This window comes from Corvus cornix, chromosome 17 (genome assembly GCF_000738735.6).
Source record: "Corvus cornix cornix isolate S_Up_H32 chromosome 17, ASM73873v5, whole genome shotgun sequence".
Taxonomy (NCBI): domain Eukaryota; kingdom Metazoa; phylum Chordata; class Aves; order Passeriformes; family Corvidae; genus Corvus; species Corvus cornix.
The window spans coordinates 5,949,796-5,974,871 of record NC_046346.1 but is presented as its reverse complement, the minus strand read 5'-3'; the positions used below and the strand labels follow the sequence as shown (position 1 = coordinate 5,974,871).

At 50.5% G+C, this 25,076-nt stretch overlaps 1 protein-coding gene and 1 long non-coding RNA gene across 2 annotated transcripts; one reads left to right on the top strand and one right to left on the bottom strand.

The window, feature by feature from the left end:
* Nucleotides 1-7,430: 7,430 nt before the first annotated feature.
* Nucleotides 7,431-24,892, bottom strand: URM1 (ubiquitin related modifier 1). The gene is made up of 5 exons (XM_039561421.1): nucleotides 24,798-24,892; nucleotides 21,509-21,579; nucleotides 9,466-9,547; nucleotides 8,401-8,449; nucleotides 7,431-7,684 (listed from the first exon to the last, which is right to left on the bottom strand). The coding sequence occupies exons 1-5, from the start codon at nucleotides 24,830-24,832 to the stop codon at nucleotides 7,616-7,618; spliced, it is 306 nt and encodes a 101-aa protein (XP_039417355.1). The 5' UTR covers nucleotides 24,833-24,892; the 3' UTR covers nucleotides 7,431-7,615.
* LOC120410888 lies at nucleotides 7,673-9,105 on the top strand. The gene is made up of 2 exons (XR_005603219.1): nucleotides 7,673-7,770; nucleotides 8,615-9,105. It is a non-coding gene; the product is annotated as an uncharacterized LOC120410888 (long non-coding RNA).
* Nucleotides 24,893-25,076: the final 184 nt, after the last annotated feature.

Genomic DNA, 25,076 nt, shown 5'->3' with positions numbered 1-25,076 from the left:
GCCAGGCCCCCCATGGGCAGCTGTCCCTGACCCGGGGTTCGCTCAGACCCAATGCCCTGAGCTCCCCTCCCCGTCAGCCCTCCCGGGTGTTCAGGGCCAGGGTTCCATTCTCCTCTAGAGTGGCCAGTCCCGGTTCCGAGGGCCGGCGAGGGATCAGCAGCTCTCTGTGAGCAGCTCAAAGGGGCTTTGTGCACCCCGGGGCTGCCGGCACCCAGCACCACCGGCCACCGCCGGCACAGGCACCGCGCCGGTGCCCACCCTGCCCACACCTCGCAGCCTGCGCCCCCCACAAACCCCCTCTTTGCAACTGCCCCCTGTCCGACCCTCCTCCTCCATCCCTGTGGGTCTCAGCCCCTAAACCGTGGCATAAGCCCCCCACCCAAAAAAAAAAAAAAAAGCCGGGAAATTGTTTTAGCAGACGCCCAACTTACGGTGTCCTCTGCTGCCGAGCTGAGCCCGTGTCTCCAGCCAGTGTCCCAGTGACGAAGGGATCGGAGCCTGGAGAGGAGAGTTTTTTTACAGGAGAAATATTTTTCTCCCGGTGCTGGACGGCTGATCCGAAGGAAAAGCTGGAAACAAGTTCATTGGTTTTGCTCTCGCTCCCTGTCCTTGCCCTAATTTTTTTTCCTGGCAGCTGGTGGGAGGAAGGGAGCTGGCAAGGTGATGATTTTTGGGGAAGTGGAGAACTGCTGGTGAAAGAGGCATTCACGGCACCGGGAGCCTGGGAAAGCCGGGGGGCTGCCGGGAGGGCGGGAGCCTGATCCCCGACCACCGTGCCGAGGCTCACGGCTGTGCCCAGGCTGACCATCGTGCCGAGGCTCGTGGTCGTGCTGAGGCTCATGGCCAAGCAGAGCCCGGCGGCAGGTGGAGGGGCGCCGGCGGGATACACCAGAAAGCCAATGACATCATGTTGTGGGTTTTTTTTTTTTTTTTTCCAGGATGAAATTTGCAGACAACTTCCCCGACCGCCCGCGAGCGCTGGGGCTCCGCGTTGAGGAGCAGGACAGGTCTCCCCAGGACACACAGCCGCCCATCGAGGGAGCGCAGGGCTTGGCCAGGGCTTTATTTTTTTCACTTTTGGGTTAGAAGAGCTACATTTTATTTCTTAACTCGCTGGTGCCATGCAAGGGGCTCCCCAGCACACAGAGAGCGGGTCCGGCCGGCGGCTGAGCAGAGCAGCCCGACACAGCCGGCGCCAGCGCCCCGTCGGGGACCCCCCATCCCCACGGCGGGGCAGGATTCGTCCCCGGCCGCCCAACCTGGGATGGCTCCTTTAGCCTCTTCCCTCTTAATTTTGTTTAGAAACTTGTCAGGTTGGTAGATAAAGGAGGTGGAAAGATCAATCCCGGCTTTTCATCAGTGTGGGAAAAAGTATTTCACTAATCCATATTTATTGGTGTAAGGAACCGGGGGGGGAGGAGGGGGAGGGCAAGAGACCCTAATGGTCAGAGCAGAGGACAGAAGGGACAGTTTAAGGCTGCCCTTTTCCGAGAGGTCACATGTCACCAAAATCTTTCGGTTGTCTCGGGATTGGTTACATTCTGTTCTCTTTTTTTCTATTGAGGTTGCCAAGCAACTGGCTAAGACCAGCCAAGATATTTTCTTTATTACAAGTGGAGCAGAAAGCAGCAAGGAGGAGAGAGATAAAAAAAAAAAAAGGGGGGGGGGGAGAGAAGAGAAGAAGTTTAGACAATTAACATTTATAGGATCACATAACTTCATTAACTCGGCCGAGATTTGGGAAAGAGACTCAAAAAAAAAAAAAAAAAAAAAAGGTGGTGGTGGGGAGCGTTAGGAATTAAAACAAGTTAAAAGGCCGGCAGGTCCGGGGCTAAAACAACGCCAGAACACCCCGAGCAGTGACAGGGGTCTTCCCTCAGATGGTTCCCACTTCCTAAAGAGTGGCCAGTCCTGGGCAATGGCTGCAGCCCAGCTCAGGGGCCTTCAGCTGCTGCTGCTGCTGCTCTTCTTTCTTTTTATTAAATGCTGGCTTTCTTTTGGTTTTCACACTCGTAGGACGTGGGTTTATTGCTAGTAGCACTGGCAGGGATGTGTTGGGACGCAGAGGAGCCCTTCCGAGGGAGGCACATGGCTGTGGCAGGAGCTGGGCATCCCCCTGGCCGTGGCCCATGGGGAAGGGGCTGTGAGGATGTGGCTGTCCCCAAGCGCTGGGACACCTTCATGCCTCTTCAGGGTGGTCAAAACCTCCCAGGGAGGGAATGAGACTCTGTGGGAAAGCAATCTCCAGTCGCAGATCCCTGCCCACTCAGGGTTTGGGCCTGACAGTCTCTGACACTGTCCCTGGGCTCCAGGGGCGAGGCCTAAGGCAGGGGACACTGCTAAGGGTTGGGGACAGGGACTAGGGTCACCCTGCAGCTCCATGGGGCTGGGCTGCCCCAAGCATCCCTGGGGCTGCGGGAGTTCCTCTCCCAGCACTCACCAATCCCTCTCCCCGTGTGCCCAGACCCCGTGCGAGGACATGGGGGGAGACGAGGACATGGGGGGAGACGAGGACAAGCGGGAACCTCCCCGGTGAACGGTTCCAGGTCCCCCTCCGGTTCTGCCCAGGGATCCCTGTGACACCCAGGGTGGTGGCGGGCAGCAGTGGAGAAGGCGCCGGCCACCTCCATGCTCTTCACTGCGACTGCGGGGACCTTCGGCAGGTTGGAGCTGGGGGGTCCCCCGGCGGGGAGACGCAGGCGATGTCCCCGCTCCTCCGGCCGGAGCCCGCAGCTGCCGGCCTGGCAACTCGGTAATATTCATTAGGAGAACACAATGAGTATTATTCATCCCCAGCACTTTCCCTGCCGTTGGGAGGCCGAGTTGGGGTGCAGGTGACCCCAAACCCCACGGGGTACCCGGGCAGTGTCACTCCCCCGGCAGCAGAATGGAGGGGGTCTCCAAGGGGGGCCGAGGGGGTGGGAGGGGACCCCAGACGCAGCTCTGCCCTGCGGCTCAGGGGGGACCCCCACAACCCCGAGTGGGGCCAACCGCGGCCGTCCCCGGGACCGGGCGCCGAGCCCCCGGGCAGAGTGCACCCCCGCCCAGGGCCCGGGGCTGCGGGGGCTGCGGGCCGGGCCGGAGCCGGGGTTTGGGAGCTGTGTCTTTAAGAGATGGCTGGCTCCAGGTTGCAGCTGCTGTTTCTGTGCTATAGAGACAGTGGAGATTCATTACTCCTAAAACACAATGGGCATTTATCACCCCGTGGTGTTATTCAAATCCAGTACCAATTGAAGGTCATCCCCATTCTTTTCTCGCCGGCTCTGCAACACATTTATTGTTGTGCCGTTCAACTAAAAGCCCTGCCCGGCCCCGGCGCAGCCCGCAGAGCCCCGGTGTGCGCATCCCTCCCGGGCGGATTTGGGACCCTCCCGGGTGGATACGGCGTGGAGGAAGCGGGGCAGAGCCGCGGCGGCTCGGCCGGGCTCGGGGCCGGCAGCAGGTGCCGCGGGAGCCCCGCCGCTGTGCCCCGCCGAGCCGCGGGGGCCGCCCGCTCCGCCCCCGCGGGACGCACTTTCCGCGCCCCGTGGAAACTCGGAGCCCCGCGGGCCGCCGGAGCCGAGGGCGGCTCGGGCAGCCAGGGGTCCGCCGCTCGCCCGCGGCCCCCAGCCTTCTCTCGGGGCGACCTGCCCGGCCCCGCCGCGGAGCGGCCACGGCCACCGGCACTGGCATCGGCGGGGGAAGCGCCGGCAGCGGGCCGGGATTTTCCCTGGCTGGAGAGGGGGGATTTGTTCCCAACTTCGTGGGCGCCGGTCGGTGAGGAGGGACTGGGGAAGAAGCCTGGATTTTTCATCTTTTTCCTTTATTTTTATTATTATTATTAATATTTGCCCATTATATTTAATATAATGGTCATTTATAAATTTCGGAGATTTTTTCAAAGTGCACGAATTTTGAGGGCGATCCGCTTGGAACTAGTGGATTCTCCAAGGCAGGTGCGGCGCGGCTGCAGCGCGGGGCCGGGGTCTGTGCCCACAGCATCACCCCCGCCGAGCCCCGCGGCTGCCGGAGGCACCGAGCCCCGCCGCGGCCGCCAGCCCCGGCGCACCGAGCCCCCGCTGCACCGGGGCTGCTCCGGCAGGGATGGATCGTCGGTTTTCGTTGTCTATCTTTTTTTCTTGTTCGTTTCTTTATCGTTTCTTTTCTTTTTTTTTTTTTTTTTTTTTTTTTGCTTTGGGATTTTTTCCTTTTTCCTTTTTTTTTTCTTTTCTTCTTTTTTTTTTTTTTTTTTAAATAGGGCTGCTTTTTAAATTTTTCTTTTTTTTTGAGGGGTAAGAAACGAGTAGATAAAATCAAACTCCTCGCGGTGCCATTAAATGGAACCCGGGATGCGAAGCGCCGCGGCCGCACTCGAAACTTGTCGGGGCTGGAGCAGCGGCTCGGCGGGGCCGGGGAGCGGGAGCGGGGCGCGGCGGGAGCCGGCTCAGGGCCCGTGTGTCCTTTTTTTCCAGGGTCCAGCCGGATTCCCCCTGGAAGATCCCGCGATCCCGGGATGGGAATCTCCGCTCCTGATTGTCCAAACGCAATTCTTGTGCGATGGAGCCGTACGAACCAAGAATTGTGTCTGGACATCTGTAGCAGAGGTTTCACCTCCTCCGGCGGGGCTCCAGGACGGTTCTCGGGGCACAGGACAGAGGACGGACCTTCCCCGGGCCCGGGGCACGGCAGGTAACCGCTCCCGACTGCGTCCCGGGCGTCGGGGCCAGGATTTCAGAAAAACTAAGGAAACACCAGCGGCGGCTCCGGCTCTGCTCGGCGCGGCCGAGAGTGCTCGGTCTTAATGCGTCAAATACTGCCGGGTCATCACCGGGACGGCCAGTCCCGACCGGGCAGGCCCCGGGCAGGCCCCGGGCAGGGACGGAGGGGCCGAGCCTCGGGCACCGGCGCTTTGCCGGGGGCGGTGGGGCCGCAGCCGGGCGCGGCGGGCGGGCGCTTCGGCCCTGCGGCTCCATCCCGGTTTGTCCTTCTTACATTTATTATCTATTTTAACATTGAGGCCTAATTTCATTTAACGTATTTCGGCGTGCGCCCGGCCCCTGCACCGGGACACTCTTCTGGTCCTCTTGCCGCAGCCTCGGCTGGCGCCGGGCACACGGAGGCCGCTGCGACTGCGCCGGGTCTCCGCGGGGCCGGGAATCGGCCCCGCCGCTCGGGCACCGGGCGGGCTCGGCGGAGAGCGGCCCCGGGCTGCGGGCACGGCCCTCACCGCCGCGGCGGGACCGAGCCCCGCGGAGCGGAGCAGCCCCCGCAGAACGGCGGCCGGAGGAAGGCTCGTTCTAACAGAGAGGCTTTATGAATCCACCAGCCAAGCGGCTCGGCCGGGGCTGCCAAGGAAACCCAGGAGGAGAAGGGAAGCATTACAAGATCCAAGCAGAATTTCACCAAGAGTCTATCTAGGACAAAGCTGGAGGCAGACAACGTTTTAAAAGGCTTTTATTTCAGAAACTTTTTGTTGCTGTTGTTACAGGATTTTGCTGTACCCCTCTTCTCCACCCCCTTCACTTCCCTCACCTTCCCATTTCTAGTTTTTTTTTAGCAGTGATTGGCAGCTTTTACTACATCAGGAGCTAAGCCACCTGGGTCTACCTGCACTATCGAGGGGACCAACAGCTGCCGGGGAAGAAACCCATCCTCTCTGAGCAAACAGCTGGGAGGGATGAGAACAGACAAGCCCAGCCTAAGGCACAGAGGCAGGGTAGAGGAAGGGCAGGCAGCAGCACTGAAGATGAATCTGCTTTTTCCCATTGTGTTTCAGTCTGGTTCAAGCCACATGCCACACAGGTTCCTTGTTTTTCAGCCAGCTCCTACCACCACCTGGAATCCCCTTCCACTGTCCCGGCCCAGCTAAGCTAAGGGCCAGGAACTCAGGACAGAGAAGAGCCTTTGGCCCGTCTGTGTCATTTACAAATGGCATTAGCTGGACTAAAGTTGCTGTGGCTGGATTTGGAAAAGGCTGAATATCGGTTTGTCACCAGCAGTGGGCTGAAGCTGGGGCTCCTCAGATGCAGCAGCATCGTAGGCCGTGAGTGCTTTTAGTTAGGCAGGTTGTGGAGGGGTAAACGTGAGAGTCAGTGAGAGAGTCAGAGACGAGTCAGTGGAGAAGTCAGCTGAGGGAATGACTCCGCATCAGACAGAGGAATTCCTCCATCAGGTGCAGGGCAGGAGAGGCTCCTTGTGCGCAGCACTCGGCGTGTTGGGCCAGGCTGCCTGAGCAGGGGCTGGTGCACCGGCTGCTCCCCACCTCCTCAGCAGCTCCTGAAGATCAAGAGCTCTCAGAGCAGTACGTGGTGCAGATCAGCTCTGAGATGCACTGACTGAGCACCAGTGAGCCCTCTGCTCCTCAACAGCCACGGCTCAGGCAGGAGCTGCCGCTGGAGACCTCTGCATGCTGCCAGAGCAGTGCCAGAACAGGTGAGCAGGGCAGGGGGGAGCACAGGAGGACAATCCTGGTCAGGCATTCCTGGAAGCTCATACAGCACACTTCAGACCTGTAGGTGCCAATATCCTCTCTGCCCCTGTCCCTCTGCTCTTGCCATAGCCTCCTGGCTGGCAGGGGCCAGTCCGTCTATCCAAGGAAACTTCTGGAAAGCCAACAACACCCGTGCCCTAGCAGAGCCACACACACCCACTTCCACAGTGCTCACAGGACTTCCTCAGGGCATGCAGCAAGAAGCCTCTCCCTCCCACTGACAGAAAGGGTTAAAAGCCACTGACTTTCTCAGGTCTTGGCACTTCTAACTGTGCATCGCCAGCCCCAGCCCTTCCCCAGCCAGGCTGCAGCTCCCACCTGCACAGAATGCAGTGCAGCCCGATCAATTCTGTCTATCATGGTGACAGAAAGATCATTTGCTGCCCTGATCACTCTGTGCTGTCTCAGGCCGGGTGAGGGTTTGTTTCCCCTCCAACCAAATCATTATAAATTGACGTTATTCATGGGCCAGTACTTCACCCTGCCTCAGCTCCGGTATGAAAGCAGCATGAGGGATCAGAAATACAAAACCAAAAAAGCCTATTTCTCTCCTGCTTCCCATAAATAAATATCATGACAAGTGGAAAGTCACTTCTGAGAGCTCTGGAGCTGTCATGTTGCTACCCCCAAGGAAAAGCTAGTCAAGCCACCTTTTGTTTCCCTGCACTTTCTCACCCTTCCCGTGGCTGGTGCAGAGACCACACCAACATTAAGCATCGTGTTAAAAGAATCCTGGTTCCCAGCACCAAGGCAGAGGCACCCCAGCCTTCCCCCAAAACAGGTACAACTCCTCCAGAACACCTCACTGCCTGTTAAGACATGTTATCCTACTCAGGGTTCAGCATCTCTCTTCCTCCTGTCAGAGAAAAACAAGTCCCACATGCTGAGGTGCTCTCTGCTTGTTAGGGTACCTGGAAGTGCAGTCAGGAGAGGTGAAATGAGGACCAAAAGATGGATGCTGTTATGGTGGACAGAAGGCCGCAGGCTGGCGGGGCTTTATTTGGATGTCTAGAACAAGTGAACGCAGCGGGAAGATGCAGAGACTGGACACAGGCAGTTCAAGAGAGGTTTGGGTGGGTTAAGGTTTTTGTTTAGATTTTTTTTTCCCGGGGATTTGGATTTACATCCTCTTGTTTTTTCAGGAGTTCACCCGCCGTGCAATGTTGAGATGAAAAGCACATTATCCTGGTCCTGGAGTTTATAATCCAGCTCACCCTGCAGGCCAAGAAAAAAAATGAAAAATTGCTTAAATGTCATTTCCAAATACAAGCTACAAAGAGAAAACAGCTCATAAAAAGATGGTGAGTATTAGGGAGAGCAGAAGAAGGGGACAGACCGATGTTTTCATCATAACAGAAGCAAAGGTGAGAGATCAGCCATGGTGCTGACGCTCATACCCCACAGCGCTTTCTGGACCAGGGTTTTGACAGAACAGGTGGTTGCCTGAGGCAGGGAAATGGCAAGGGGCTGTTTGTTGTCTGAGCACAACAGTGGGCTGAGAAAGGAAGACATTTACCAGGTGCCTGCTTGAGTTGAAATCTCCCTGTGGCCTTTACCTGCCAGGCACCACTTGACTTCAGGGGAAGTGGTTCTGTGTGGGGCCTGAAGGTCCCAGGTGCCCCCCATGCTGTCACCCCACATGTGGGGGTACCTGCCAGCAGCCAGAGGTGCAAAACCCAGTGCCAGAGACCAGGGAAAAAGGGTGATCTCTTTTCAGACCCTGGCTGGCTGATGAGACTCAGCAGGTTAGAGGGAGGCTCCAGGCTTTTGAACAGCTACAGTACAGGAGATAGATTCCAGCCTGCCCCTTCCCCCTCAAGTATGAGACGCTTCACTTGGGGCAAGAATCAGAAATAGCTTCTGTGAGAGCAACCAAAGAACACAGAGAGCAATATTTTCAACAAAGAAAGTCAAACGGAAGGAGTACAGACCATTAGCTCCCAGTCTGCCTCGTTGATGAGCACCAAAATTCCTGGCCTCCTGCAGAATAGAGAGAAATAATTAGGATACAGGACTGCTAAAAAGCTCCACAAATAGTTAAGAACAAGGAATGTCACAGCACACATCACAAGCTGACTGCCTATAAAGCCAAAAAAGGGATCCTAGCATGGAGGTGGAAACAGGTACAGTCTGTGCCCTTTCTAGATCAAATAAAGGGGACGCAGGAGCAATCCCAAAGCTCATTTGAATGAAAAGGCACCATTCCCGAGGATGCTCCAGGATGACTGCATTTCCGTATGATGCAGAAAAGCCAGGTAATTAAAACCCACGCATGACAGTCGAGTGCAGAGAGCTCAATGTGAAGGCAGGGAAAGCCATTCCGGTGCCCCTTCCAGAGGCACTAAACACCTGGGATCCACTCCAAGCTCCTGATTCTGAGCAAAGGGATTCCCCCTCTTTGATCTTCAGTGTCCTGCAATTGTCTCTCCTGTTACCAGGGGACCTGGCACACACTTCAGCTCACAAAGATCCGTGACGAATGTTAAACACCCCCAGCGCCACCCCGCAGTCAGGGACGGCTTGCACAGCTCACTCTGCTCCATTTCTCTTGCCTTCTTTTTTTTTTTTTTTTCCAACCCCCCCTCCACGAGGCTGGCCCCATTTTGATAATAAAAATACATTTCCCAGAAGAAGTATTTGTTGGCATTTCTCAGAATGACTGCTTCAGTCCCAGTGATGTCAGCAGGGAACAGACAGACCTGCTAAAACTCCTGGAATTGAGGATACAGGTGCTACTCTGTTCCAAGTGATAATGAAGTATAAATGGCCTTGCTTCATGTTTAAGGTTTAAAGATTTGGGGTAAGGGCTGCAAAAGATGCTCTCTGTGGACAGTGGAAGGTCTGGATGAGATACCTCCCATTACCACTTCAGCAAATTCTGTGTTTTCATGGTCACTGACTTTCTCAAGAGGAAATCCCCCCACCAGTGGAAAAATCCCCCAAACTGTGGGGATCAACAGAGAAACACATGGAGAATTTGTAACAGTTGTACTTACACAGATTCCCCTTGCATAAATAATTCTGGTCGCTCTTTCAACAGATTGTGTTTGATCCACTTAAGCAGGTTTCTGATATCCCCTGGAAGAAGGAAGGACAGGGTTTACAAAGTAGCTGATGGCTCCAGGTGATGCCAGAGCAAAGTGATTGTTTATCCATGAAAGAGCAGATGAATAACATGCAGGATGGATGGGGAGAGCTGCGAAGAAACCCACAGACAGTCCTGTCCCTATGGTTTGGCAGAAGAGCTTTCCCACAGAAAAGTCATCCCACAAAGAATGAATGCAGCTCCTGCTGAAGCACCAATCTGGCAGCGGATTCCCGATGTTCGGGTCTCTTTGACACATCCCATATCCTGTGCATTATCTTGTAACCCAACAAATTATGTCTAATTCTCCGTGTGTTTAATTAGATTTTAAAAGTCCAAACAAGCAAGCCTAAGAACCTGAACAGAGTAAAGACAGACACTTTTGCACCAAAACCAGCACAAACTCCTGGAGACATTGGGAGCTCTGGGGCCCAAGGTTGCATTTTGGACACTTACAGCATCCCTCAGCATCACACCTGCAGCTGTGGAGTGTTCCCCATGCTGTGCCTGCTCCCTCCTTCTACACTTTATGCTTAGAGCTTCTTTATTAAAGCTCAGCCTTTATCTTTCCATTTCAGTAGGTGACAGGAAGGATTTGTCTTCATGTAAAAGGAGGAGGAGACACTGCTGGCGGGTTTTTATAGTATCAATTTTACTTTGTGAGGCAAAAACAATTTCTTTAGTGATAGCATCAGTTAATTTCCTATTGGAGAGGTGAGAAGAGACAGAGGGGGGGAACAATCCGTTACAGGGTTTAGAGAAGCTGACAAATTGCAAAGTGGAGCTCTGCTGCATTTGCCTCTATGTTTCACTGTTCCACAAACCACTTCATCATTCCGAATCCACAATCAGTTATTCTCCCGGGGCTCCTTTATACAGCTCTTTGAAAGCCCCCAAAGAGTTTTGTTTGTTTTCAAGAAGCAAGGAAGCTTTCTGAAGGCACAAATCCAACAGTGAGGGCTGGAGTCCCGCTCCAAGAGGAGCTGGGATGGCAGGATGGGTTTCTTATGTCAAGTAAGCTCACCATAGTCATGAGGAACCTTTCCACACATGCTTCTCTGAGCTAAATTCACTCTGTGTATTGTAAACTCCCCATGTGTTTGCTTCATGACCAGCAATAATAAATGCATTTGTAATGGCTTGACTCAGCCCAAGCCTTACCACAGGGTTTTATGGGATCATGGATGTTACCCAGAGCCAAAATGGGGTTCTTCCAAATAACGTCACCCTCATTGCTTCTGTCACACTCAGGATGAACAGCCCTGGTGTAGGCAGGTGCACATCAACTAGGCAATGGGGATATGTCCATCTGCAGCAGATGGGGGCCTCTTCTCCTGGGGAAAGGGGGAGGGGGATGCTCTGAGATTCCCTCTGTTCCCCCTGCTTTCCCACAGCACTGGTGCCTCCAAACCAGCACTCTGATTCCAACACCCCAATGCCACCATGGGGCTTCCTGGAGCACAACAGGTATTGCTGCCTTCGAGCACTGGATCACTCTGATCTGGGCAAAAGGAGCTACTTTGTGCCTCAAAACTGCCTGGTGGGCCGGATCACCTGCCCGGGGCCAACCCATGGCTCCCTTGTAATGATATGTAGTTAAAAGAACAAAATAGACCATTTTCTGCCTCCTTCCTAGTAACATGCACCAGGTAGAGGGAGCCCCACTAAGAAGGTGTGTGTATTTACACATACATACATACACACACACATGTGCACCATAGAGGTCGGTCAGCCATCAGAAAACAAGAGTTAACCACATTCACCTTCCCCTGAAAAATGCTGCTGCAACGTCAAGCCCTCAGAATCTCACACCCAAACAGCTCCTGCTCTCCATCACCAATAAATGAAAGCTGTAAAGGAAGGAAGATGGACAGGAGCCTTCAGGAGAGGGAGGGGGGTGTGAAGGGGACACCAGCCCCATCGCAGCATCACCCGCGAGCTGTTTCATATTTATGCACTTGCAGCAGGCACACAACAATGAGCTGTGCCATATACCATTCTCCTTGCATGGAATAAGCAGCCCTTTCCTCTGGGGCCTTTCAGGAGACACCATTTAAACAGAAACACGCTGCACCAGCTGGATAAAAGGCAGCCACCTAGAAGCAGCCTGGACGGAGGGGCGAGAGGACTGATTTATTCGAGGCTGAGCTGGAAGACTCCCTCGCCCCATCTCCTTCCATAATAAATGTTATTTTCAGCCCCACCTGAGCCTACATTCATTTACTCCTACCCAGAAGTCACGTACATACATACTGAAGAATTCAAGCAGTAGGAAAAAAACCCAGACACCCCTGTGCATGCCTGGAGCTTGCCCACTCCAAAGGTACAAAAATTAAGATCCTTTCTCCACAGCCAACTTTAAGACATAATACTTTCATCTGCTTTATCAGCATTGAATTTTTTCACCCACCTTCATTTCTCTATGTCCTATACACCAATAATACTAGAACAAATCAATTATAAAGGATGACAGATGACCATAGCCACACCAAAACTATCTCCCACAAGTAATATACCGAAAAGGAACAAGATTACTTCCATTGCAAGTGGTCTGTGGAGAAGCCATCTTGCAGCTCAGTGCCTCAAACAGCAGTCTTGATCAACAGGTCAGGAGTCTGTGTTCTCATGATGGAAATAGTAAGAGGTAAATTATAGCACAACTGCTTATCTCTTAGAGCTGACACATGCAGTGTTCCCAAGACTTTTTTTTTCTGATACTATGCTACGGGTCTAACATGTTTCCAGTGCCCTGGGCCAAGGATTTGCTATGCAAATAGCAGGTTCTCTACAGATGACATATAAAGAAGGAAAAAATCTCAGCCTGGTCAGGCACCACATCTGCTGACAAGTTAAACCATCATTACAATGCAGCGATTTCACACTCGTGTTGGTTTGAAGCTGGCCCCCTCACAGAACAGAGGCATCTGATTTGGCAGGAGCACAGTTGTACTACAGGTGCTGTCATTTGGCTGCAAAACCCGCTGTGCATTTTGGCTCTGGAGGGAGGTTCAGGTGAGAGCTGAGACAATACAGCATTTTGCTCCAGCATCACCAACTCAAGCCCAGCTCACCCCAGTAATGATATATTTTTATCACTGCTGCATGGTCTTACTGAAATCGTTTTGGTAGCCTGCTCCATTTCACTCACAGCAAACAAATATCACATCAAAAAGTGCACTCTTAATTCTCATTAACTGTCCTCACCATTGGCAGCATCAGAGGAGAAGCAAGACTGAAGCAGCCAAGGAAGCGGAAATATTCTCAAAGTGCAAAGAAGGAACTGAAGCACATAGTAGGAAATCCCTGTCCTATTTCTACACAGAGACAGCTTCTGCTGCCTGTACTAACAGTACATCAACAGTCTCCAAATTCTCAGAAAAAAATAATCTAAAGTTAATTAAAAAAAAGAAAAACCGGCAAATGTTTGAGAAAACTGCTTAGTTCAAGTGCACAGATGGGAGCTCAAGCCCACAATATATGCAGAAAACCAATCACCCAGCGAAACACAGCGCTCAGGGAAACGAGATGTGTGCTTGCAGTGACACAAAGTCATTGCCTTGTCACACAAGAGGATGGGATGCAGGAACTGCAGTGAATGCACGCAAAACCCAATGGCCTCAGCTCCTGTTCAGTCCAGCTGCACCACAAACACTCCTGGTTGTGGCAGAGAACTGCAGAACTGCACGGCCTGCTCTGTCTTCCTGCGAATCCTCCAAGGCCTGGCCTTCTGCATTGCCCCAACTGTTCCTTCATGAAGAATCTGCTGAGCTTCCCCTGCAACAGAAATGCATCTAATACTCCATTTTAGCACTGCCTGGGTTCATTTGCACCCTCGAAAGCAGGGCTGAAATCCATAGATCTTTCCGAGCTCAATAAAACTTCCTGGGCCTGACAGATCCATCAGTGACAACTCAGAAAAGAAGGCACTCACTGTGTGCAGAGAGAAACCAGGTGCCTCGAATAAGAAACACCAAGCTGGGTGTTGCACTAGAAGGATCTCACAGTGAACTGATAAAGGTGCAGAAATATGGAAGGATTTTGTGTAACCCTGATACCAGTTGACACGGACACACAGCCCTTGGCTCCCAGGGAGCTGCACAGGTCGCTCATAGATTCACGCACACATGCAAGGACCAGACACCTCTGTGTCCCCTGCCTTAAAATCCACATACAAACTTGCACAAAGCCTCGAAGGGCACTCAAAAGGTGTAATTACACTCATTTTCTTGCCTTTTCTGCAGAACTGAGAGATTATTTCAGGGAAATAGGGGAACCCTATAAAGGCTGAACCATGGAAAATTCCCTTCTGGTCTGCAGTAAATAAGATATATGTGGCACTGGTCACTAAGGGGTCAGTGCTGCAGGAACACGGCACTTTCCTGGGCCGCCTTGCGGACACCTCCCTGTGGGGTACCATTTCTTTGACCCAGAATAAGATCATTTATCATACTGACCATGGCTGAGCTCCAATTTGCTGAGGTCACTAACTCTGGACGAGCGCTGCTCCACCCACATTCTCAGCCACCGGCCTGTAACCATGACAAAGCCCCTTCCCTGCCGCTCCTCTGCCATTATTCCCCCTGCCTGCATGGAAATATATGGAAAAACAAGTATGCCCCCTTCCCTGCTTAAGAAGCTTGTTTTTAAAACAGACAAACCAGCTCCCAATACCTGCTGCTCTTCCAGGTGCATGACTACTCTTTGCTTTAGGATCCAAGGACCCTCCAGGAACCTGCTCTCTAAAAGAGTTCAAAACTAGACCTAAGGGATCCTTCCAACTCCTCCAGCCTCCCATCTGATATGCAAATCACTCTCTGAAGCAGACCATGGTGTGCCATAAACTGCAGAAGAAGACCCGGAATAGCTGATATAAATGGAGTCACAGGCAAATGGATTTGGTACTATGCAGAGTGAGCAGCCAGGCAAATTTTGCAGCAAGAGCAAAATCCATTTTCTCTGACAAGTGCACAAGCCAATCCTGCCACACACTGGAATGGGCAGTGATTTAAGTACTAGGGAAGAAATTAGGGGGTAACTACAGCCAGGCATAAGAGAATTGCAATTGTTGCTCTCATCTGTTCTTGTCTGCTACAAACGAACACCAAGGTCTTGGCTTCTGTAATTTTTAACTGCTTTAAGACGTCTTTTTCTTGCTTCTCATCTAGAAGAGCAATGCTCTTCCTAATTTTCTTGTGTCCACAAAATGGGAATGGATCACAGAGATCTTTCATAGCCTTCCTGCTAGCAGTGAGGACTCAGATCCCAGCTATCACCCAGCAATTCTCAGCCCTGAGGTTTTAATCACAATGCTTATGAACTGGAGAGGAGCTGCTTGGGATCTTCCACTCCCCACAGATTGCTGGTCAGAGAATACAAGTTCAAGGGATCTCCAATCCCACTGCTAGCCAGCAGCAAATCTCCAGATCCATCAGCTCCCATGACAAATAAAGCAGCTTTGAGCTGATTCTCAGGGTAAACCTAATCCCTACTCATTTCCAAAGTCAGGGCATCTAATCCTGTAACACCCAACACTATTGTCAGTTCAGGCCTCCCAATAAATGCCAGTGCACCAAACTGTCTCTTTTAATTAGGATCACAGATCACTAGTGCTGGACCAGAGTCTTGCCTCTCGTTCAAAATTGTCAAAGGAAGGAGCTGAGAGAGCCTCAAAGACTATTGCCCCAGCAGTGAAGTACCAGCCTGGGGATCGCAGACATTAAAAAAACCATCTCCTTAACAGGTCCTCTGATTTTATCCTCTGCCAGCGCAGAATTATTCTCAACAAAAGACCATCCTGAGCCTTGTCTGCTCTGATTTTAAGAGGCTTGAGCACTGTAGACCTGCAACCAAACCCCAAGGAGACTGTGCCATGGTCTAATAGTTTTTGCAGTCAGGAATCTTCTGCTAATGCACTAAACTCCCATTTCTTCATTCCTCCCTATCAATCTATGCTAGATGATAATGCATCATGCTGGCTATAATCTGTCCTTCCCAATGATAAAGGAGATATCCCACCTCATCACTTTTCCATTCATTTATCCTGTTTAACCTTGGATGTTACTGGTTAATTTTTTTTTAAGCTCTCAGCAAGACAATTCAGAGAATGCATTACTAATCATCAGTGTAAAGCTTTGCCAAAACCCAGCAAACTGAAATTTCCCTTCTCTCCTATTTTCCTGGTTTCTGAGTTTTGGGTGTGTGCACAGGCACCGAGGGCTAAAAAGGAAAACCTTATTGCTATTAAAGAGACTACACAGAGCTGATGTGCAACCCTGGACCACAGAGGAAGGTGGCTGCTCCTGCCAGAGTGGGGAGGGATTCCCTGGCAGCCTGGCACTGCTCTGCATGCAGCCAGCCTGGCCGAGGGAATTCCCTGGGCTGGGCTCTCCCTGGCACTGCCAGCTGGATCAGAAAATGCCTTGAAGTCAACTCCTTGCCCCCTCCCAGCCTGGCTGGTGGCTGTGTCCCCTCTGGCTGCTGGATGAGTCAGTGTCTCAGCTCAGCTCAGGAAATTGCCATGATTTTATTCCTCTAAATACAGAAATCGCCTCTCACTTTTGGGCTCAGATCTGCTTTGCTATTATTAGACTTTCATACAGGGCCAAGCACCATTAAACCGATTCCTGTCCACCCAACCCAGCCACCCCCACAGATAGTCCAAGCCCCTCAGTCTTACTTGAAAGGGAAAAAGAAAGGGCCAGTGAGATGATCAGGGTGGAGGAGGAGGGGGGGTAAGATTTACAAGTGAATGGAGGTAAGAATGGAGCAGTTTGTGGGATAAAGGGGCTGCGGAGGGAGCTTTACAGATGTGCAGAGGGACGGGGCTCATTGTTTAATTAAGCAGAAAGTGGCTCTTTTGAAAAGCAATTTTGCACAGGAGCTCTGAGCTCAGCAAACAACTCCTGCGAGTGAGGGCAGGAGGAGAAAGGAACAGCTGGCCCGGAGCCGTGTGAACCGCATGCTAAGCGGTTTAAAGGGCCCGGATCCTCCTCCCCAGCCCTGCTCCGCTGCCACCCTCTGAACAGCGCTGTCAGCACAGCAAATCCCACCAAGAGAAAAGAGGGAGCGGAGGGGGGTGGGACAGAGGGTGTCCTGCTAGGTGTCCGCACTGCAATACAGCGGCTGGGAAGGAGGGTGTAACAGCCAGGCTTTGTTATCCCAGGGATTTGGTCACACACAAGAGCTGGTTTCCCAGTGCCTGGGAAGCTCCTTCCACAATGAGTTGGGATGAGCTGATCCGGTAACTCTGCTCCACGGCCTCCCAGGAGGGTGATGGGACTGCTCCTGTGAGGACAAGCGTTTATTTCCCTGCTGCCTCTAAAGGGAGCCGCAGCCTCGCTGGGGCAGGGACCTGGGGCTGAGCCCCACACCAGGAACCACTCAATCGCGACGCTGGCAGTGCTGCAGCATCAGAACAGCTCTGATGCTGCAAACACTGCGCACCCCGACTGCTGGCAGCAGGTCCAGGGCTAAGCTGGCCCAGCCTGAGCTCCCACCCTGCATTACCCACTGAGGCCCCTTCCCTTGCCACCAAGTCTGTAATTTCCTGCCTAAAAGAGATGCAGGAGTGGGATGCACGAAGAGGGGAATAACCCAAGTCCTTTGAGAGCTGCAAGTAACACACACTGTGATTAAAAAGATTTGACTGCATGAAGTTCCATAGATCTATGGGGGTTTTTTTACCATTCTCCTTATAAGGCCCTATATTAGCAAATATATTTTTATTCTTTCTTCGGAGCAAGTTTTAAAATGTTAGGAATAATAAACAGAGCAATAAAATCATGCCAGAATATTAATGACTCAACTAGGATGTACTACCCAGCAATAGCACTAGGTACTAGTGCTAGGTACCGACAGCCAACACCAAGTGCTACTCTGGATTTTACAGGTTGTTTTGGTCCAGCACCCCAGTCAGCTCTGAACACAGTGCCAGCTGTATTTTGTAAGCCACCCTGCCTGTAACATCAGTCTGATCTCTTGAGATCCCCAGGCTCTTTTCCGAGAAGATGAATGCTTCCAAGTCCCCAGCAGTCCTCTATGCTGTGCAGAACAAGGCCCCTGGAAAGCAAAGCTCTCGAGGAGCACACCATGCTCTTCTCCATAGGGATTCAACATAAGCAGCACTTGGCATATTATTTTAATTTTTCCTCTTTAAAAAAATCTGATTGGCAGTGGGCTTTTTTTCCCTAGAGTTTCGGTAAAGGGAAACCACAAACAATTACCAAAACACACTGATTAAAAATTTAACCTTCCAGACTTGTAAAGTGCCAAAACACAGTGTGAATTCTTGATTAGCCTAGAAGGTCCCAGCGAGCACTGCTGAAACTGGTCACTGCTGCTTCAAAAACACAAGTCCCACCACTGAAGCCACAGAAGAAATTGGAACTCAAAGGTCTGTGACAGCAGCTGAGCAGCCTGCAGCACAAGTGCCAGAGACTTTACACACAACCCCAACCTCTGGGTACAACATCCAGAAGACAACACAGCAGAGGGGTTTTGTAAACACTCTTCAACAGATGATGCTGCTGAGCTAAACCTAAAATGACTACAAGGGTTAAACAATGCCAGTGACTTCCTACCCTTCCATGCATCCATGCAACTCACATGGCCAAGACAAATCCACCACTGTTGAGTCCCAGCGAGATGGAGGAAGGAGCTCCAGCATCACTTGCAGAGCAGTCACACAATGATCTATTTGATTACTGAAGCACTTGGTTAAATTACTGTGGCTTGTTTCAGGAGGACGCTGCCAAATACATTTTCAGTTTTTAATCTAGGGTTTCTCTCTTTTATGCTCCATTGTCTCTAATAGCCTCTTAGATGCTTGAAAATAAAGTTGATTTCCCTGCCAATTTAATCCTCTCTCCATGTGACAAATATTGTTATTCCCCCAGCTGCTTTCTCCCACACACACTGTTTTTATGCAGAAGAAGCCAACAGGGCATAATGCCTTTAGATCCTCTAACAGCATTATCAGTGAGATCATCAGAATAGCCAGAAATTTGGGACAAGATTCTTGTTTAACTTGAGGTCTTCTTTCTGCAACAGTTCCACAAGATTACACAGTCCTGCACAGTGTGGATTAGGTAAATCTGCTGCCTATGCACATACACTACACCTTTCTAAGTTCCCACTTCGGCAGCAACTCCAAAATGCAGGCTGAGACAGCTCCACTTTGGAAATAAAGAACTGCTATTTAACTGACATCAGGATACAAAATGCCCCTTGGATAATAAAAATAGGTCCTGCCACGTGGCTGTACCTCTCGTGGCTTGCTCTTGTCCCATTTGCAGCTTCCTTGCTCCTGCCTTTCCCAATCCCTCCAGGAGTCTATCTCCAGGCATCAGAAAAGGACAGAGAATCAAATCTTCTTGAAGAAGTTAACATGATCCAAAACCCACCTACTTTCCACCTAGTGCCTGTTATCAGGAAAAAAGAAATGACCACACAAAGAGTCTACTCAAGCAACATTATCATTTAGAGGACACTGATTGCCCCTGCCAACTATGGAGCACAGTTTGTTTTATTCATGTAAATATTTGTAGGTATTTCTTCATATAATTTTTCATCTCCCTTCACTTCTAGGATATCTATAAAAATGCCTAAACAATTACAATATAGGTGGACCAAATAACCCAGAGAGAAGCAACTGTTCTGCAAAAAGGAGGACAAAGACAAAAATAACCTAGAAAAAAGGAAGAGTAGGTAAGAGAGGCCAAAATGGCCAAAAATAAAACTTGGCAGCTAATGAAATCACTTAAAATGGGGTTAGAAGTGTAGGTCTTCGAGCAGTATTCATACTACAGGTCTTTCCCTGGAGAATTCAGTGATGGACATTCAGGGTAAGGTAAGCAACAGGATGTGCCAAGTAGAACTGAAATGTTTTATTTCTCTAATCATTGCAATTCTGGTTGCATGAGGGCAGCAGGGACCATGCTATGTGTATCTTTATTTACCCAGAGATAGGAGTTAAAATTTCTTAGTGGGAACAAAGGAAATACATGGCATTAGGAACAACATAAAATTGTAAGAAGATTCATATTTTCTGATATGATTCGATTGATTCCTCACCACTAGAACACAATTGTCTTCTGGAAGTATCATGAGGGGTGTTTCCAGCAATCCCTTAGTGTCAGACATTCAGGCCACCTCTGCCTGCCCCATCCCTGTGCTGGGTGTAAATGTCACTACAGCAGCTGCCTCACAGCTCAGTTTATGCTCCTCAGATGCTGCAATCCACAACCAGCCCCAAAATGAAACCTCCCTGACACCCAAGGCACAAGACAGCAGCAAACCAGGGGAGCTGACAAGGGGGTACACTGTCAGTTCTGCCTCTCTTGTCACAGGGATAGCAGCGCCTGGAAAACAAGGCAGCAGGAAAAGCTGGGAGCAATAATGTGTTAGCTGAATCTGGAACAAATCACTGGAGATCATCAGTTTGAACCCTGAAGCTGAGACAGACCTTCAGGGAGAGATTTATCCCTTAGGATAAATACACATCTTACTGAGGCTGCAGAAGTCTTCCCAGCAGCTTCAAGTGAGAATGGATCAGACCACACACAACCGCACCGCTGACAACCGTCGGGCTGGAAGATCCCTCTTTGGTACTAATACCCTCCCCTCCCCTGGCAGAAATAAACATCTCCTGTAATAACCCCTTTTTCTTGAGCATCTGATCATGGTTTGAACACCACCAAAACCATGGGTGTTACTGGGTATTTTACATTTGCAGAGCACTGAAGAAAATTATGCTCTAGCCCCCAAGTTTATAAACCAACTAAATGAGTATTTTAGCATTTCTTTACTACCTTTCATTTAAGGATCTTAAGTGCTTTAACAGTGATGGAATTTAATGCTGAATTCTCTTGAGATACATGAAAGTATCACTAGCAACAGGGGAAAGTTAAGCAACATGACTAAACTCACAAAGCAAATTGTCATCAGGTCATGTTTCTGGAGCTTTAGTTCCTGTCCTTAACCACAAGATAACACAATATTTCAGTATTCCTATTATATTTGAATTACACATACTTATGTCCAAGCACCAAAAGCACTTCTACCAATCTCTAATTATTTCCAGGCACAGCAAAAAGATTTCAGGCCTGGAGGTTCCCAGCACATCGATTATGATATCAGCCATTCATGAGATATTGGTTGTTAACATTCCCTGATGATTTTGTGTTATTTTGGTTTATAATCCCACTCAAATAGCATAAAGCAGTGCTATCTAGCTGGAAAAATTCAGAATACATCTGTGGCAAAATTACACTACAACTGAAGTATGCACACAAGTAAGTGAATTAGTGCAGCACTGCTCAATATTGATATTCCAAATTGCAAACCAGGAATTATGACTGCTTATCCCTGGGACACTAAAGTCCTACTTTTTATTGCAGGGAAGGCCATGGGTAGGATATCCAGCATCCTATTTGAGCACCAGGTTTACTGTTTTCAACTGCAGAGTTCATATTAAAATGATCATATTTACTTGAAAAGTCAAATGAATAGATAAACAACATTTATGTTACATTGCTACACATCCCCCCACATATCTATACACCCTACTTAAACACACACACACACACATATATATGTGCCTCTTGGAAACCTCAGAACAGACAGGAAAAAACAGAGGAGAGAAGAGGTTATTGGTGGTCTCAAGTACCAAGAAAGACAAACGTAGACTTGATGGAAACATCCAGAGGCTGTTGTCTATCCAACAGGAGGGAGGCAAAAGTCTTAAGGAAGGACTTGATTCACAAGTGCTTAGAGGACAGGAAAGATCTCAGACTTTGAGAACTAACCCCTGTTTGCCAAGCTGCCTGATCCATGGCATGTCTGAAAGAGCTTTTAAAATACTTTGATCCTTGTTGGCAACTATAAGTGCTGTACAAACCAGCTTTGTTTCATTTGTTGTTACTCTGTCAAGTTATCCAACAGGTTTTGATACTCACAAGGCTCTGGTTGACAGGGCAAAGTCACCTGATGCTTTTTGACACCATCGAATAAGAGTTCTGCACCACCTCTGAAATAAAAACAATGAACCACTGAGATTTTGCTTTACTGTCAAAAGAAGGCAGCACAAAAGAGGCGATTTACATAGATGCCACAACAGAGAAAACAAATGACACAGACTATATTTAGCACAGGATTCCCTTTGTATTTTTTTTTCCTGTCACAAACCAAAAGTCCACAGGGGAAGCTGCCAGCTCCTATCGCCAACACAGAGAGGAGGCTCTGCTGTGGGCCAGAACCCCACGGTGCCAGGCATCATCCCAATGGAACGGGGGGATGGTTCCTGTCTCCATGTGCTCCCAAACCGCTGTGCAGTGCTGCCTTCCCTCTCCAGCCATCAGCACTGCTTCCACCCAAACAAAACTACAGCCACCACACCACGTCCAGCGTTGCTCGCCCCTAACACCTGCTGGCCAGAAGTCTCAAGAATTGAGCATTCTTCTGAAATAAATATTCCCCCAGTTTCCACGTGGAGGAGAAATGACTCACATGAAGTTACAGAGCAAGTCAGAACCAGCAGCCCAAGAGTCCTGGCAACTCTTTCTTGATCTACTGACTACAAAGTGTCCCAGAGAGAGACTTGACTGGGAGAAGCAAGTGATGAGGGTGACAAAGTGAGGCAGCTGATGTGGGGTTTGTAGCTCAGACCCGGGAAGCTGTAACCGGTCCGGAGAGATGGTCCCGTGAGGAACTGTCTTCCCGGGGCCGGTGTCTTCCCTCAGCCCTAGCCGGAGTGCCCGTGCAGAGGCTGTCAGCTCTTTAGTGATTGTCAGCTCATGATTTCAGCTCTTGCTCTACAGGCAATCTCCAGGCCAGACCAGGGAGAGAGATGAGAGGCCCGTGTAGCAGTTCCGTATGAGGCATAGTCTGTACCCCGCGAAAGGGAGGCCAGGGACGAGCTCTCTCCAGTCTCACAGGGGCAGGGGGATAGATCTTGCAGGGATACAGGGGGTGGGTGTCAGAGTGTAAAAGCCAATGGGTTACAAAGGATCTGCATAGGGTCTCCCAGAGGATTCCGGGTCTGTCTTCTTCTCACAGTAACCGAAAGGTGGTTGTCTTTCCAGGGGAGTTCTGCTGGGAGGTTGTGCAATCTCCTTAGCAGGCCTCTCTCCAGGGCACAGGTGGGGCATAGCCCACAACAAAGTAAAATATAAATAAATAAATACATAATCTTCCTCCACTGAACAACCTGATGTCCATCCCTCTTCTGACACACATTAGGGAATGCCCTCAGATAACAACTGACGGCCTCTGCAAGCACAGGAGATCAAGCGTGAGCAGGATATGCAGAGGGTGGCAAGTAAAGGAGATGGTTCTCACACTGGAAAAGAATGGGATTTGAATTGGGTCCAGGCACCTAATTTTAGGCTCTTCAAAAGAGTAATTAATTTTTGCAACTACAGCTTAGAAGCCTCAGCAAGCTCCTCACCTCTACTCCTGTTCTGGAAAAAGTACAATTGTGAAAACCTTGAGCTTTACCAACATCAATCATTCTTCATGATGCTGTGAGGCCACAGGCCAAACTCAGTCTTAGATTATAAAACTCCTACCAAGTGAGTAGGGACATGGATAATAAACATAAAAGCTACTTTAAGTTACAGGACACAGCAGTAGAGAGTGTGAGCTTTTGACTCTAGACTGAATTCTACACTGGCCAAAGTCCGAACAACCAGAGAAGTCTTAAAAAACTCAATTCACTTAATATTAAGCTGAGGTAGAAAAATGACCAACACATTTTTCAAGGGCATATAATTGTGGCAAAATGTTCTTCCAACTTAAATGCAGATTACTTTAGAAAAATTTCCCTATGAAGTTACTTTCCGGGAACTTACTGGTGCCTCTCCTCCCTTGGAAACCAACATAATAAAGAGAAATATTTAAAACAAACAATCCCCACCTAAATATCAACAAAGATATTTCCGGACAATATTAAGTTCCTTTAAATTCAGTATCTAAAAATGCCACAGTAGGTTTTCTTGGCTCTGCAATGGCAGAGCACAACAGAACCCTTGTTATGCCTTCGGCAGCATTACTTATATGCAGCAACTCTCCTAAAGAGCACTCTGTTGGTGTTCTTCCACCAGCTCACAACAAATAGTTATCTCAAAATTGAAGCAGTGATTATTAACATGAGCCGAGATTCATGTGAAGGAACAAGTCATAACAATTATATGAAAAACATTTTTTCATGTAATGAAAACAAGGTCACGCTTTGTTACAGCGGGAAATGTAGATTGCAAGATAAGGTCCTTCTGTAAAGAGCGAGCTGTGGGGAACTCAGCTGTGGTTCCTACATAGAGAGCTCATTTATGCATTTCCAAGGAAAGCAAAAATGCATCTCACTCTTCTGGGAAAATTAGGAGAGTTGCTGCAGCTGGAAGCGGGAAAGATAGAGGAAAGGATTCTTAAGGAGAAGGGTATTTAAAGGGTTATGGCATTTCTGTGTTTGTAAAAGGGTGGGAAAAAGCGAATAAATAGCAGCCTTTTAGCTTCTGCTAAAAGGAGGCTTTAACGAAATAACACTAGTATTTCCACAAATATGCACAGCTTCCACTGCAAATGCTTTAAGATCCCAGGGCCAGAGCATGAGCAATGCTGATACTACAGCAGCAAAGGCCTGGAAACTGAAATGCTACAGAGTGAGAACCTGGCAGCTTTACAGACCTGACACGGCTCAAACACAAAGCACAGTGAGGGCAGGCACGTGTACACACACTAACACACACACAGACAATGCTGAGGAAAAAAAAGCCGAGAAACGAAGGGGAGGTTTTCATAAATAATTTTAATAATTAAAATTAAAAAAACCAAACAACTCAAAAAGTTGAAAGAGGTGAAAGAAAAGGAAAGGCCTGGCACAGGACGCTCACAGAGAGACGGGAGCGAGGCCCCGGGACAGACGGGCAGGACGGCCCGGCCCCACGCTGCGGACACCCTCCGGCGGTGTCCGGCCCCTCCCGCCGATGCCTGATTGCCCGGTTCCCCGGCGGCGGCCGCTGCCGCTACCCCGGCCCGCAGCCCCGTGGCGGCGGTGGCGTCCGGGCCCAGACGCGCCCGTAGTGGCCTCCCAGGCCGCACGCAGCAGCCGCCCCGCCGCAATGCCGCGGCCGCCTCAGCGAGGGGCTGGCCCATCGCGGCCCATCTCGGCTCGGCTCGGCTCGGCCCTGCCCTACCCTGCCCTGCCCTCCGCCCGGCCCCGGCCCCGCCGCCGCCGCCGCCCGCGCTCACCCGAACTCCACCTGCAGCGACACGGGCGCCGCCATCTTGGCGGCGGCGGGCGGGAGGGGCGGGCGCGCGCGGCCGCGCCGGAAGTGCCGCAGGGGACTTCCGGCCGCGCCGTGTTGCGCCGGCAGCGGCGGGGGAGGATGGGGCGGCCCCGGGCTCTGCCCGCCGTCCGCATCCCTCCTGCCCCATCCTCCCTGCTCCTGTTCCTTCCCCGAAGAAGCTCCCGCAGTGCCGGGGCCCGGCACGCAGCGCGGCCCTCGCCCCCGGCGGTGTTATTTTAAG